Raw genomic sequence first — 14,694 nt, 5'->3', positions numbered from 1 at the left:
GAGAAACCGTAAGGAAAGAGCACCTGCTGTAAGCAAGAGGTATTAGCAAAATGAGAGCACCAAGCCGTCTTTCTAAGAGGACCAAAGAGGCTGCCCGAGGCAATAAAAGAGGGAGTGGTAGTAGGGTACCAGCTGACTGTTAGGAATACTGGGATCTGATACCTAGGAACTACTATAAGTAGGGTAACACCACTCAGAATCAGAATTCTTGGTCTCCAACACTCCCCTCCAACCCCCTCATGGGACCTGAACATTATTATACATATCAACCTCAGTTACATAGCTCAATTGGATTATCACATGACTCTTCACTGAAGGTCATATGTTCAGCTCCTGTTGTTATTAAAGTTATTTCTAATATTGAGTTATTTTCTACAAATACCACTTGCAACTACAAGACTCACTGCACTACAATGGAGAACCTCCAACCGAGAGATTATGATTCTATCCAATGGAAGTGCTTCTTCTATATATGAGAAAAGTTACTGGATAAGAACCTATTAGTTAGATCAGGGTTGCCAACCGAGAGATTATCTGTCAATCTGGTAGAATGGCTTCCTGTGAATTAGTAGAAAGTTCTCCAGAAGATATCTGTTGATTGGGTAGAGAGTTATGAAGGTTTAATATCAGGTGACCTAGAAAGGTTGTGATTACCACAACCTTCACAGATACAACCCATAGATGAAGCTGATTATTTCATCAATAATAGAGACAATTGTGGTCAACTCAGTTCAACTTGAGAACTAGGCCATAAGTCTAAAGATTCTGATGATTTGATAGTTACTATTGGAAACAGTGTGACTCCTAGTTAGTTATATCGTAATCACCGAAGAGGGTGTGGTAGTTTTCAAGATTTTCAGGTGTTTGCATCTTAGAAGAATACTCGACATTGCAAGTTACAATCAGAGAAGTAAATAGTTGTATAATAGATTGATGTAGTCCACGAACACTCTGATACAGAATATAAATACTGAAGAGTCTTCCAAGCTTGTAGACATCATTAAGCAATGGAGAATAGACCTTAACAATATAATATTGTTTTCACAAATCTATTCTACTTTATCTACTTTACTTCGCTCTTAGTAGTCATAAACGAAATGAGTGTAATCCAAGTCTTTCTAGACAATCTCCATCTACAGAAACGAATGTTGGTTGGCCTAGACAACTCTGTATTCTATCAGGCTATCTCTGCCTAACACCGACGTAACCGAAGAGAAAAAGAAAGGAAGGGCCTAAGCCCCAGTGCTAACCCAACCATTACTGAGTCATAGCCATATTACCTTATCTCTTATGTATTCCCTTATTCTCTGAGAGATAGCATCACTTAGTAGAAGGGATCCTACCAGCAGTAGGGAGGCGGAAGGATGAGGGTAGGAAGGTGACCGTATCTTGAACCAGGCAACTAGGTGGATATGGTCAAATCTCATCACAAGACAGAACTTGAGATTACTAGGCAAGGCATTCTCCAATGGGAATTGTGCAAGTGCGGAAAAAGATATCCACCACTGCCAGTGTCAACCAGAAACGAAGAGAGGAAACCGGCCATGCCAAATCTAAGCAAGCCCCTATAAGCAAGACAGGACTACTGGACAAGCTCAGATAACTCCCCCATCAAGCGGACAAGAAACCAGTGAGGCTAAGGCAGGAGAGAATGGAAGAGTTAACCATACCCCTAGGCAGGAACAATCCAGGGGGCAGAGGAGAGTGGGGGGGCCCACAATAGTTGACGTTGTATTACTAAACTATGTGGGAGGAAAATATGAGCAACGAAAATAGGAGTGAAATTGGTTTTCATACTTATAGCCTAACATATCTGATGGGGAAGCGGGAGGTCATGTGGAAGCAGGATTTACTTTTTGTGCTGTGAAAAGGAGATGCGGAATAATACAATCTGGCTATTTAGCCGAGTAAACCTTCAAATTCGGAAAAACAACAATGGGGAAACAAAGGTTCGATAAGAAGATAGATGGGAAATTCAGCTCCAAAAAGTGATAAAGGCCGTTCATGATGGATTGGAAGGTGGAGTTGGTGTTGCGGTGGAGATATTTAGAGTACCCCAAACAGCCCTATACTACAGGCTTTCTGGGGCCCAGGGGAGCCGAAGGGAGGCTCATGCCGGCTAGCAGAGGTTGTCAGGGGCAGAAGAGAAGGCGATAGTCAAATGGTGTTTTGATATGAATGATTGAGAGTTTCCACCAAGATTGAATATAGTTCGTGATATGGCAATCCATTTGGAGGTAAAGCGATTAGGCAGTGAGACAAAACCTTTAGGGTAAAAGTGGATTTCCCGCTTCCTGGACAGAAATCCATCAATTATGATGAAATACAGTTCTCACCTAGAATGACAGAGAGCTCAAGCCAATGATTCCTACCTGATTAAGGACTTTTTTGCAAAACTAGCACAGCTTATCGGTCAGCATAGTCCAAAAGCTTCTCAAATCTTTAACTTAGATGAAAAAGAGATTTTAGTTGGTCATGCAGCACAAGCTAGAGTCCTGTCTCGTCGATGGAGGTCGTGAATTGGTCGCAATAGCTGAGACAATATGTGCGGCTGGATTCACACTTTCACCATTGGTAATTTACCGTGGTACAGCACAGTATTTGGGATGGCACAAAAACCTTACATCTTGGGAGAAGGATTATGTTTTTAGCTATTCTCCAAAGGGTTGGATTGATGATAGATTGGCTTTAATGTGGTTGTAGAATATTTTTGAACTGCAAACAGCAGCTTTAGTTGGAGGGTTACCACGGCTTCTCATCATTGATGGTCATGGTTCACATATTACCTACCAATTTTCCCACTTTTGTGTTGATCATAATATCCTTCTTTTATGTCTACTGTCACACAGTACACATCTTGTTCAGCCACTTGATGTTGGCCTATTTTCGTCCTACCAGCACTACTATGGACGAGAGGTGGATGAGTATGAGAGATCGGGTCACAATTTAACTGAAACCGGTATCAAAAAGTCTTTATTTATTCGAATGGTAGCCAATGCACGGGAGAAGACATTTACTTCTTCCAACATTTACAAGGAATTTGAGGGGGCTCGGATCTGGCCATTGTGTCCAAGGCGGGTGCTTGGAAAAATGGTACCGGTAGTTGTGTCCTGCTGTGATACCTTGGGTCTACTTTCAACACCACACCAAAGCAAGGACATCCGATGCAGTGTTCAAGCTGCTGAATATCTACTGGACAGTGGGATCAGTTCTCTGTCACTTCAGGACTCTGGGCCAAAGGTCAAAGTTTCACAAGTTATGATAACACGAGTCAAGGTTATTATGCGAGAGCTTGGACATCAGTTGAAAACAGAGATTGCATACCGTGAACTGTACCAGGAACAATCAAAAAGGCTGCAAGGGATCACATTGGTTTACAACAAAATGGATCGAAGAAAGCTTACCGAGGTGCAGGTTATTACGGGTGGTGATCTCATAAAGTTACGGGATATACAGCTAGAGAAAGACTCAGATAAGATCAAGCGGTCCACTGCTAAAAAGAACGTGAAACCTCCTAGAGAGCAAAAAAAAAACACCATCCAACCAGCAAAATCGCAACCTCTATGCCATGTTATTATCAATAATAACCCTGAAATAAGCCTGGATTCTTACGATCAGGAGAGTATTTCTAGCAATGTTCACCATGACAGTGAAGAGAGCGATTGGATGTCCTCCTCGGATACTGACATTGTACCAACCACCTCCCTCAGGCAGGAAAGTCCTCATTCACCACACTTATCCTACCAACTTCCCAATCAGCCTCTTCATATGACTCTTCGCTCTCGCAAGCCTTGAAGTTTCTCCTGGTTTTTTTCTTTTCTTTGTAGGTCTTCCCCCTCACACTATCAATCCTATTCGCTTGAGGCTAATACAGCTAGTATAAGGCTTAGATTCCTCAAACTACAATGTTTTCATTTTGGACAATTGTTTCCAGTTCTTTTGAATGTTTTTTGAGTTTTTTTGGCCTTCAATTCGTGGAGTTATTTGATTTCAATGGTTGGTGCCTGTTGACGAGCAGTCTATCCCGGATCCCGGTGATGTCCCGGATCCCGGTCGTTGACGTTATAAATTTATATCGTTGCTGACAAAATGTCTTGAAAATCAGCAATACGGATCTGGCTTTGGCAGCGCATGACGTGCCCTTCCGAAAAATTGAATCACAAGCTGATATCGTTATACAAGGCTTCGGAATTAGCTAGTGGAGCAGTGCTCGAGTACTCAAGTACTCGTACTGTGCCGTACAGTGCACCAGCATCCTGGAGGGCCTCGCACGAATCGTATAGGTGGAGGGAATACCCGTGCCTGTGCTACTGGTACTCGTACCGCGTGCCAACAGTTACAGTGCGGTCCTGCACGACAATTTGCCATTCAGTCCACAACAGCCAATCAAGAAGCACCCTCCAGTGAGGTTGCCGTACGGTATCGACAAGCTGAGCCTTGCTCGACCCATGCCGTTTTTCTTTCCAGCCATGATACGAACCATCTTCCCTTCCTTTCCCTTCCGTTCCATTTCAGGTTCACCAATTATTTCCTCCTCTCTTTCTGTGCCTTTACATTGGCCAGTAAATCAGATCATATCGCGCAAAGGTCCCGCGGCTGAACCCACAGGAAGGAAGGGGGGAAAGGGAAAAAAGAGGAAGCAAAAAGGGTTACGTTCCTATATTTAACATGATGATGGTGGCACCGGCATCGTGAGGTGGATGGACTTTACGACATTTTCACCGAAAGAGAGGAAAGGCCTATCGCACGGTACTTGTATCATGGGCAGGAAACTAGAGGGTGTGCTTACCAACCGTGAGAGGAGAATCATAAGAATATACTCGAGTACTGACCATGATGTGCACAGGAGTCGGTCGTGCGTCGGTGTTCTCCAGCTAGCCAGAGAAGGAGAGGTTTTGACTTGCACGGCACCGCTCGAGTGCGGGTCTATGATGGGCCAGCATTAGTATCTATCATACACCGGTGCTTGTGGAATCGCCTGCACTCAGGGCCCGTCTTGGCAAGGGGTTAACCGTGCCAAGGTTCCCACCACTTCGAATGACGCTAAGCGACCTTCCAAGTAGGTGGCACTCCCTAGGAGTGCCAAACAGCTCAACGATAGAATCACCTCAATGAAAGAATTTTCAGTATACCACAATTCACAATATCTTTCATTGGATTACTCAACCCCAATGCCATCATGGAAAGTGAAACCTATATCGATATAGAAGTAAGAATCAAGCAAGTACTGGATCAAATTAAGGAAGAAGAAAAACCGAATATTGCAGCGCGGGCGAGAGAGAATTGCCTACCCGAAAAACGTCTCCATGCATGATGGAATGGCTGTGGATCTCGCCAACAACGAGAGGCACCAAATCGGAAATTGGCTCCTGATCAAGAGCTTGCACTCTGCCAATACCTGGAAAGACTTGATAAGCTCGGACTCTCTGCTCTGTACCGACATATTGCCTCGTATGAGAATTCAATTCTTGCTGCATCCCACACTACATCCTCTGATCCACCACCTTGTATAAGCCAATCATGGACCCAGCAGTTCCTGCAATGACATCCAAAGTATTATGTAAGAAAACAAAAACCCCTCGATATCGAATGGAAATGGTCACATCATCCTGATGACTTGCACAACTGGTTTCGGCGATTTCAATTGATAAGAGAAGAGAAGGGGATTTTGAGCATCGATATATACAATTTTGATGAAACAGGTTTTAGGATTAAAATTGGTAAAAACCAATAGGTAGTAACTAGGGAGCAAACATGTCCTTTGACTCTTGCCAGCTCAAGCAATCGTGAGTTGGTTACGGTAATTGAAACGATTAATGGTAATGGCATGGTGCTACCACCAATGATCATAGTACCTGGTGCAGTACACATGGAGGACTGGTACACAAAAACTGATATTCCAAGTACCTTTCTAGTTGGAGTCACTAATACTGGATACTCGAATGATAAGTCTGCATTAGATTGGCTTTATCATTTTGAGAGTTTTTCTGCTAGACAGCCGGTTGGAGCCTGGAGAATGCTTATTCTTGATAGGCACAACTCTCACTGCACATGGGAGTTTATTACCTTTTGTGATAATCACAAGATCCTACTCTTTTGTCTTCCACCTCATTGCACCCATCTTCTTCAGCCATTAGATGTTGTAGTTTTTCAACTATATAAACATTATCATGTGGAAGCATTGGATGCGGCAACAAAAACAGGATGTTTACAGTTTGATAAGGTTGAATTTCTCTCAGCAATTGAGCCAATCCGTGACCAGACATTCAAGCAGACAACAATCGTATCTGCATTTCAAAAGACTGGCCTAATTCCCTTCAACCCTGATCTTGTTATCGATAAACTACTACATGGTCACTCTACAGCTGTACCCCGTACACCCTCTCCGATTCCTGAGCTTGTCCATATTCCAGAAATACCAAAAACACTACAATCACTTAAGAGGCATGCTGGAGTTCTAGGTTCTGAGCTTGGAAACCTTTCACCCACATCACATCGAACCCTTCGACAATACCTGAAGGGGAGTTTAGCAATTGCACAAACCAGAACTCTTGCCTTGCAAGATCTCGAAAGTACGAAAGCAGCTGAGCTGGCCCGAGCAGCTAGACAAAAGAGGAGCCGACGATCGATACAGAAGGGCAGCACAATGTATGCGCATCAAGCAAGAGAAATGGTCCGGCAGAAAGAGGCAGAATCTGCAAAGAAGGAGCTTGCAAAGGCTCAGCGCATGTTGGATAATTCAAAGAAAATTGTCGATGCTAAAGTTAGAAAAAAGTGGAAAGAAATTTCCAAACAAATGAGAAAGGCTGTTAAGGATAGAAACAAGCAAAGACGGCTTAAAGGGCTTTTAGGTCGTGAGATAGGGCATGTTATTGCGAAGTTTTCTTGTCATCTTGAATAAATCTTTCTTTGAGGCGATTCTATCGTTGAGCTGTTTGGCACTCCTAGGAAGTGCCACCTACTTGGAAGGTCGCTTAGCGTCATTCGAAGTGGTGGGAACCTTGGCACGGTTACTTGCAGTGTGATAACGGTCTGCTCGAGTACAGTACTAGTATCGTACTCAGCGGTAAGCCCACCAATTGGGTTAGATAATGATAGGAGATTGATAAGGCAGGATGCGGCTCTGCTTGTTGTCTGAAAAGAGAAAAAAGAAAGAAAAAGGCGCAAAAATTTCTTGTTTACATGTCAATTTACCGAGCATTCCCAGAGTCTCCCTCCACTGCATTCTCATAACTGCAATGATACTCCGTCGCCTCCGCACCCCCGCACTGCGGAGCCCTTCCACCTCGGTGCCACGAAGGTTTTACTCAGAATTGTTACAGACGAAATTTGGACAGCCGAGCTTCGAGACACACCCCTGGTCGCTCAAGGCCGGCGAGGGTAATAACAATTCGTCTTCTCCATCCACCCAATAGCTATCTATCAACCGATAAAGCTATCCCTCAGTACAAGGCAAAGCTGACGGTTATAGTTACACCCGGAATCTCAGCACTTGAGTACGCCACGCGTAGAGCAAAGCTTGCATCCGAACTTCCTGACGGCGCCGTAGCGGTTGTGCCAGCCGCATATGTCAAGTATCGTTCCAGACCGGTGTTTTACCCCTTTCACCAGAACCCGGATTTTCTCTACCTGACGGGCTTTCTGGAACCGGAGGCTCTATGTGTTATCGGTATGTATATATGTATGCATGTGGCGTAGTGGTTGTGGTGGTGGAAAGATGCTAATCGGGCGAAGAAAAGACGGGGCCGGTCGGGGGTGGTGAACATACTTTTCATCTGTTTGTTCGGGGGAAAGACAGCCATGCTGAGTTATGGGATGGACCGAGGTCTGGGGTTCAGGCTGCTTTGGATGTGTTTAATGCAGATGAGGTTGCTTGTTTTGCTTCTTGGGAGTTTGATGGGTTTGGCTAATGGATTAGGCGGGAGATATCAAACATGCTGAACACCATTTACGGCCTATACTTAAACGCGCGAGCACTATATATGCGGATACTATCTCACTAACTGAAAAGCCTTCCGGATTTGCAAGTTTGATTACTCCGCCGCCAGCAGCTGCACCGGGATCTTTGGTACAGATACTTCGAGATAGGGGGGTCCTGCCGTTAAAGTACTTTATGCACAAGTTACGGGTTTCCAAAAGCGATGCGGAGGTAGCAAACATGCGGAAGGCGGGACAGATATCTGGAAGAGCGTTCAATAAGGCTATTGCTACGAAGGAACGGTTTACGATGGAGCGTGATCTCTGGGCGTTCCTGGAATACAAGTTTCGGATGGGTGGTTGTGAGAAGGAGGCGTATGTACCCGTTATCGCGGGTGGGCAGGTTTGTTTCTCCACCTGCCGCGCCTTCCCATGCTGATGTGTTAGAATTCGTTGCACATTCATTATACTAGAAACGACGACAAATTAGGGTTTGTTCTACTGTGTCAACTTGTTTCACCCGTTCTAAAAGATTATAGGGAATCCGACCTTGTTCTTGTGGATGCCGGTGGAGTAAGGTCCCTTAACCTTAACCCTACCAGGAACATCCGTCCCACTAATACCCATAGCAATACGGTGGCTACGTAACGGATATAACTCGCACTTGGCCCGTCTCCGGAACCTTCACCCCGGCGCAAAGGGATCTCTACCAAGCCGTCCTGAATGTGCAAAAGCGATGTGTATCCCTCTGTTGTGAGAGCACCTGCATATCGCTCGACGAAATCCACGAGGTATCAGAGATGGAGCTGATATCCGAGCTAAAAAGTCTCGGTTTCGACCTGACCTCCTCTCAATTATGCAATGTGTTGTTTCCGCATCATGTGGGACACTACGTCGGGTTGGATATTCACGATTGCGGAAGTTACTCCAAGAGCAGGAAATTGCAGGCTGGGCAGTGTGTTACTGTTGAACCGTCAGTCTTCCTTCTAGTAACACTCGCCAGCGAGCGAGCCGGTTGGTTGGGATTGCTGTAAGCTGATGATGTATGAGCAGAGGTGTGTACGTCCCGAACGACTTGCAATGGCCAAAACACTTCCGGGGCATGGGAATACGAATTGAAGATACTGTTTGCGTGGGCGATGAAGGGCCGGTGGTGCTAAGCGTTGAAGCCGTAAAAGAGGTTAATAATCACCTCCGTCTTCCCCTCCTGCTTTCGCGCACCCAACCTTTATGCAGTCGCAAATCACTTGCCTAACGTTGTACAGATCATCGATATCGAATCGTTGGCAGCGGGCATAACTACCGCCTAACGCCCGGAACTTGACTCTCGGCCGGGATTCCACTTCCGTTTTTTTTTTTTATTAAAAGAAGCGGGAGGCAACCACCGTATTTACCTACCCACCTACCACTTTTGAGAAATTATCGCCGCAATGTATCACAGTCTGTACGAGCACTTGATGTGTATGAACTGATACTCTAAAATGCGTACTGTACACTGACTTGAGATAAACCCCCGAGGGTCTGTAACGCAACATAACACGACGCAATGGCGCAGTGCCTGGGGCTGTGAAAATATATATAAAAAAAAATCCATCCCACCATAACGCCGGTATCACACCGTGTCATATCATGTTTATTGTGTCACAAGTCTACTGAGTGTTCTACTTGTAAAGCTCCACGTCCCAACTTCAATCGCTCCTTGCTATTATGCAACACTGCACCAGAACTGCACAGTGCACACGGAAGACTACCATTTATCACCCAGGTGGACTAAACCTTCCAACTCGACATGCGATACATCTCCACCGTGATTACCGTGCTAACAAAGGTCTAAAAAGTTGAAATACCGTATATACCACCACCATCGCCGCCGCAACTGAAGTCACGATACCCTATGATGCGCAACATCGTCATCGCACTCGTTTCGGGAATCTCATCCGGTCCATACAATAGTCTACCTTACCTCTCTCCATCTCCCCATGATTCCGTCGACCTCATAGATAACCAGTTCCCCGGCCTATCTCTCCCGCCTTACCCGCAAAACATGCTTTGGACACGGGCCGACTCGCGAGTGACATTACATGACCATGACGCCAACCCTCCAAGCCTCCGCTCCTTTCCCTTCTGGGAAGATTTGGCGATGGTTGGGGGGCACCGTTGCATCTGTCGGTCAGTCGGTCGGTTGTGACAGCCGGAGTGAGCGGGTGATTGGCGGTTTGGTTGTGGTGTGGGTGGGTAAGCTATGGGGAGGGGTTTCTTCTGTTGGATGCGCGATGTGTGTGTACTGCGCGGCTGTTGTTCATGATCATGGTCAACGGATTGGGTGACCGGTCGGTTGGGGGAAGGGATGGTGGAGTGCGGTGGCACAAGATCGGGGTACGAGTACAGGGGATACGGTAGATGGGTAGGTTTGGGGGTGAGGTGCGCAGGTCGGACCGGCGAATGAATGAAGAGCAGCTTTTTTCTTTCGCTTTTCCTTTTTTTAAGAGAATAGAGGTCGTACTCATGTGGTAATATAATTCTTACTAGAGTACTGTATTGTACAAGTCAAGGCGAAGGGAGTAATTTCGAGTCCAGGAGGGATAATTGAGAAATGAAGAGAAGAGAAGAAAGGGAAAACGGAGAAAATAAAAATAACGAGGAAATAATTTTTAGGAGCGAGAAAAAGTACTTGTAGAGAGGCATAGAGCGGAGAAGCGGGAAAGAGAGAGAAAGTGGAAACAAGAAACAAGATATTACAGCACGAGTTTCAAGTAACCCTCCTAAGGAAAGCCTCCAGTTGCTGTGGGGATAGTTTAGACCTCTTGCTCGGTTCCTCGGACTGAATGCTGCAAGATCGCTTTCTGATTGGTGAAGTGTTCCTCGAAGAAGGGCCGTTCTGGCCATGGCTTACGTACCGGCGATAGAGGTTGCTGGGGTTCCGCTCCCGTGGCAATACCTGCGGCCGGGCTTCGAGCCACCTAGTGCTATGGATGGGCAGCGGCATTCGCGGTGGTTTTATGGGCGGGTGTAGGTGCGGCGGCGGGAATGGTAGGTTTACGAGCGCGTTAATTTCTGCATCTTCTGATGACTCTGATGATGCGTCCTCCGAAGACGGGTCGCTGGTTTCGGGAGATTCGCTCAAGCCGGAAGGTGTACGGTAGGATGTTGTATCGGTACCATCCCCGGCGGCTTGTCTGAAGGGTTTCAGAAGTATGAGGTAACAGTTTGCTAGGTCGTCGTGTTTTGCACAGTATTCCACTATGCGGGTGCATCGGGCGGCTGCGCCCAAGTCCTCTTGGTACTGGGGGTACGGCTGTCCGAGCGTCCGTTTTTGGGCAGTGTAGAAGAGCAGGATGAGGCCAGCATTGAACGATGAGTATCTATACAACTTGGTAGCTCATTAGATGTATTCGCAGCCATTTGCTTTTGTTTTCGTACTTTGGGCAATTTCCGCTTGCTTGTTCAAGGAGTGGGATGGTTTCTCACATAGTCACCCAGCAGTTTTTGAAAAGATCTTTATGTGAATACAGACTCCCTAGTAGTTCCGAGGTCTGCCTCCCGGCGGATAAGCATGTTTTCGCAAGCCTCAATGCCTCCCCAGTACTTCCTTCAAACAAGTCGCCTCCGGCTCCACTTGCCAGTTCGACGAGCACTCTGCGGGTGAGGAGTATTACAGTCCCTAGGTACACCATGTGGAGGGTGAGTAGTGATGTGTCGGCCAGATACTCTCCCGGGGTCAACTTGGATCTGCCTAGTTTCATAGGCTCCGGCAGATTTTCATAACGTAGCTTCAACTTCGCCATGTGGTCGCACACGAATTCGAGGTCGATAACGGGGGAAGTAAAGACGCCTTTGAGGATTCTGCTAGCTAATAGCCCGATATTCACAATCTCCGTTTGTAAGGAATTTCTCCGTGATGAATTTCGGAAATCGTAGCTCCTTTCCTATGTATCTGTGAGTGGTAGCCAATGGGGTCTTTAGGCGTGGGGTCTGAACCGATTCTGCAAGCTCGATGGTGTCATATGTTGCGCTCCAAATGGGTATGCGGCCTAGGGATATGGCTAGGAAGCTGCTGATATAAGCACAGGGACGAATAGTTGAGTGGGATTTATTTAACCTTTCCAGAAACAATAATGTCCGCCATAACCTTCGATATCCAAACCAATCTGTCTCGGTCATATAGCTTGGCCATGTGTTGAGTTGAAGGTCTCTGGAATGGGCGATCTGTAATGCCTTGCCTGCGATTCCTATTAGTCCATAATTGCGAGGAGATGGGTATATTCCCTAGGAAACATACACACATATCCCCAGCTTGACACTTTCTTTTCCGACATTGAATATAACGCGGCTAGAGCGAGTATCTTCATCCCTTTCAATTCGTCCTTCTCCAAGCATTGGTCCAAATGAGCCTTAACGGTGTCAAAAAATGTTGTGTGCGCCTCTTTTGGAATGTTATCTGCCCACGAGCACCCTACCGCAGCCATAGCAAAGAGTTCACAAAGGGGCAGTAGTTGGCACTCCTCCGCATAGACCTCCTTCAACATCTTCCTCGTTTCAACTTCCTCCGCAAAATATAGGTGTTGCAAGGCAGATTGACAAACAAAGAAGCCATCGATTGCTAAGCTTGTGGTAGAATGTGGCGGTAGCTGACTGAACTGCGAGGTTGCTGAATATTGATTTGTTGATCCATCGTGAAGATGCCTTTGCTGTTTTGGTTTCGGTAGAAGCCGTGCTAGCGCTTCTGACAATGATATTTCGGAGGAGTCCACAAGAGAGCTTTGTACCTGCCTGGAACAGGGATCTGTAAGATACTGGGCGAAAAGCGGATCGTCGCCGGACATCTCACCTGATGCTAAAGAGGAGGAGGGAATTGGTATGGAGGCCCAGGCTGCTGCTGCGTCCTCCTTTCACTGAAAAAAAAAAAGATATCAAAGGGAGTTTGTATGAATTTGAAGAGTAGGAAGAGGGTGCTTACAGGTGGAAGTCTTATCCGGAAAGGTCTCGGAGAAGGGGGTCACGTCATAACGGAGCATTGCCTTTTCTCTGGCTCAAAATAGGAGATGATGCTCTACTCGCGCTGCCCAGTCGAAGTCGGACACCTCGTAACTTAGCGGTCCACCGGTAACTTACTCGAGTACTGATCGCCTGACTAATAACGAGCCCATGCAGTGCAGCACAGTTAATAATCACACACGAGCTGGCAAGCCTTGCATAGATATCCATAGGCTGGAGCACCGATAAATTAGTCTAACCAATCTGGCCATTGAAGTTCCTCATGAAATCTTTGAGGCCTTTGATGAAGCTCAGCCCGAACAAGAACTTTGCGGGTCCTTGCAAGTACCTTTTTGGCGACATACGCTATAACTTAGCATATTTTCTAGGATATATAGAATTACACCACTCGGCTTGGCGCTTTGGAGGAGTGAATTTATTGGCCTAGCGATCACTACTCACGACTGTGGTATGGGGGTGTCAACTTGGACGCGCGAGTACTGGTAATTTATGCTGCGGGTGAGACTCCATAAGTCTTCAATACCGTGGGGGCGCCTTGCTCGAGTGCAGATATTGTGGTCTATGTTAGTTTAGCGCTCGTGTACTATACTGTACAGTACAGTATGATACGAGCACATCTAAGTATGGATCTGCGTAAGTAGGGCATTGGACTTCAGTAAGGAGGTGTCAATCGGCTGGGAATATTGCACTGCATGCACTCACTGTATGGGTAAATTTACTTGTACGAGTACAAGTACTGTGGCTGAGCCGACTTATTATAGTTCCCCTACCCGATTAAAATCGCTGGAGAAGCATGCAGCTAGTAACTGCCAGCGCTCAGGGTGAGCCTGGTGAGTCTGCCAGATGTAAGGTTCCGGGCCGGAGCGGATAGCTGTGCTGTATTCCTATGAACAAGAAATCGAATTTATGGTAAATAGGCGAAGGGGTTCGTTCAATTCAGAGACTTTTCCGGGAGCAAGGATGGGTTTTTGTTGGAGATGGCTGGTGAAATGAATAGAGGAGAAGAGGAGAAGAGGAGGTAGAATAGAGTTTGTTTATGCTTGCGAGCAGAGGGTTGTTTATCTGATGTCGTGGTCTCACATGATCGGATTCGCGTCGCGGTGTTGGCGCTGATGGAAGATATTGTCTCAATCCAATATGGTGAAGGTAATGTACTGTATTAAGAATCGTTGCTCACCGGTCACAGGCCCACTGAATGTGGGATAAGGGCTAAGTTGTATGGGAATTCGGAAGTGATTTATGGCAATGCCCTCGGTCTTTAATATTATAGCACTGCTTGTTCCCTAGTGCAGTACAGGTGTGGTGTTGCAAGATTGGATAACGTGGATAGAGGAATCTTGGGTGAGTAAAGGTTGTTATCATATTATGGCAGATGAAAATTCGTATTAACATCGTACTGTGCTGCAGGTAGGAAAGACAGAGGCTAAGGCTAGGCGCCTGGCGCGCTGTGGCTATCCCAGCCAACTGTTCTGTGCATAGTGGGGGTGTTAGAAATTGGCAGCAGCTACCTTACTGTACCTTCACTCGTGCTATGCAATTGCTCCCGCTAGGGATAACACGGTCCTCTGACTAATTTCCGCTTCCACAGTCGTAAGTTGGTCTGAGCCCACGTTCAGCTCAGTATTTTTTTGTACTTCTTCACTCGTTGGAAAGTCCCCTGTTCATATTCGTTGTTTTTAGTTGTCCTCCACTGTTTTTCCTGCAAGAAGGAAAGAAGGAAAGGTGGAGAAGATCCTCCTTTCTGTAGAGTACAGGAAAAAAAATCCTCCCTCAGCCTTCAAA

At 46.2% G+C, this 14,694-nt stretch overlaps 2 protein-coding genes across 2 annotated transcripts in view; one reads left to right on the top strand and one right to left on the bottom strand.

Moving 5' to 3' along the window:
- GSTUM_00000329001 (uncharacterized protein) overlaps positions 1-9,172 on the top strand; it is a gene marked incomplete at both ends in the record, with an annotated part of 30,330 nt that extends 21,158 nt beyond the window's left edge. The window contains 7 exons of the mRNA XM_002835411.1: positions 7,115-7,380; positions 7,472-7,669; positions 7,735-7,868; positions 7,919-8,320; positions 8,365-8,490; positions 8,547-8,890; positions 8,971-9,172. Coding sequence (XP_002835457.1) covers positions 7,115-7,380; positions 7,472-7,669; positions 7,735-7,868; positions 7,919-8,320; positions 8,365-8,490; positions 8,547-8,890; positions 8,971-9,172 — 1,672 coding nt within the window. The remainder of the gene's footprint in view (positions 1-7,114; positions 7,381-7,471; positions 7,670-7,734; positions 7,869-7,918; positions 8,321-8,364; positions 8,491-8,546; positions 8,891-8,970) is intronic.
- Positions 9,173-10,666: 1,494 nt separating this feature from the next.
- On the bottom strand, positions 10,667-12,932 carry GSTUM_00000328001 (uncharacterized protein; the record flags this gene model as incomplete). Its single annotated transcript, XM_002835410.1, has 7 exons — positions 10,667-11,279; positions 11,386-11,843; positions 11,896-11,968; positions 12,017-12,137; positions 12,197-12,687; positions 12,746-12,809; positions 12,875-12,932. 7 exons carry the CDS (start codon positions 12,930-12,932, stop codon positions 10,667-10,669), a joined length of 1,878 nt encoding a protein of 625 aa, XP_002835456.1.
- Between the last annotated feature and the right edge of the window lie 1,762 nt (positions 12,933-14,694).

The sequence above is a fragment of the Tuber melanosporum genome (genome assembly GCF_000151645.1).
Source record: "Tuber melanosporum whole genome shotgun sequence assembly, scaffold_107, strain Mel28".
Taxonomy (NCBI): domain Eukaryota; kingdom Fungi; phylum Ascomycota; class Pezizomycetes; order Pezizales; family Tuberaceae; genus Tuber; species Tuber melanosporum.
This window is presented reverse-complemented; position numbering and strand designations above follow the sequence as displayed.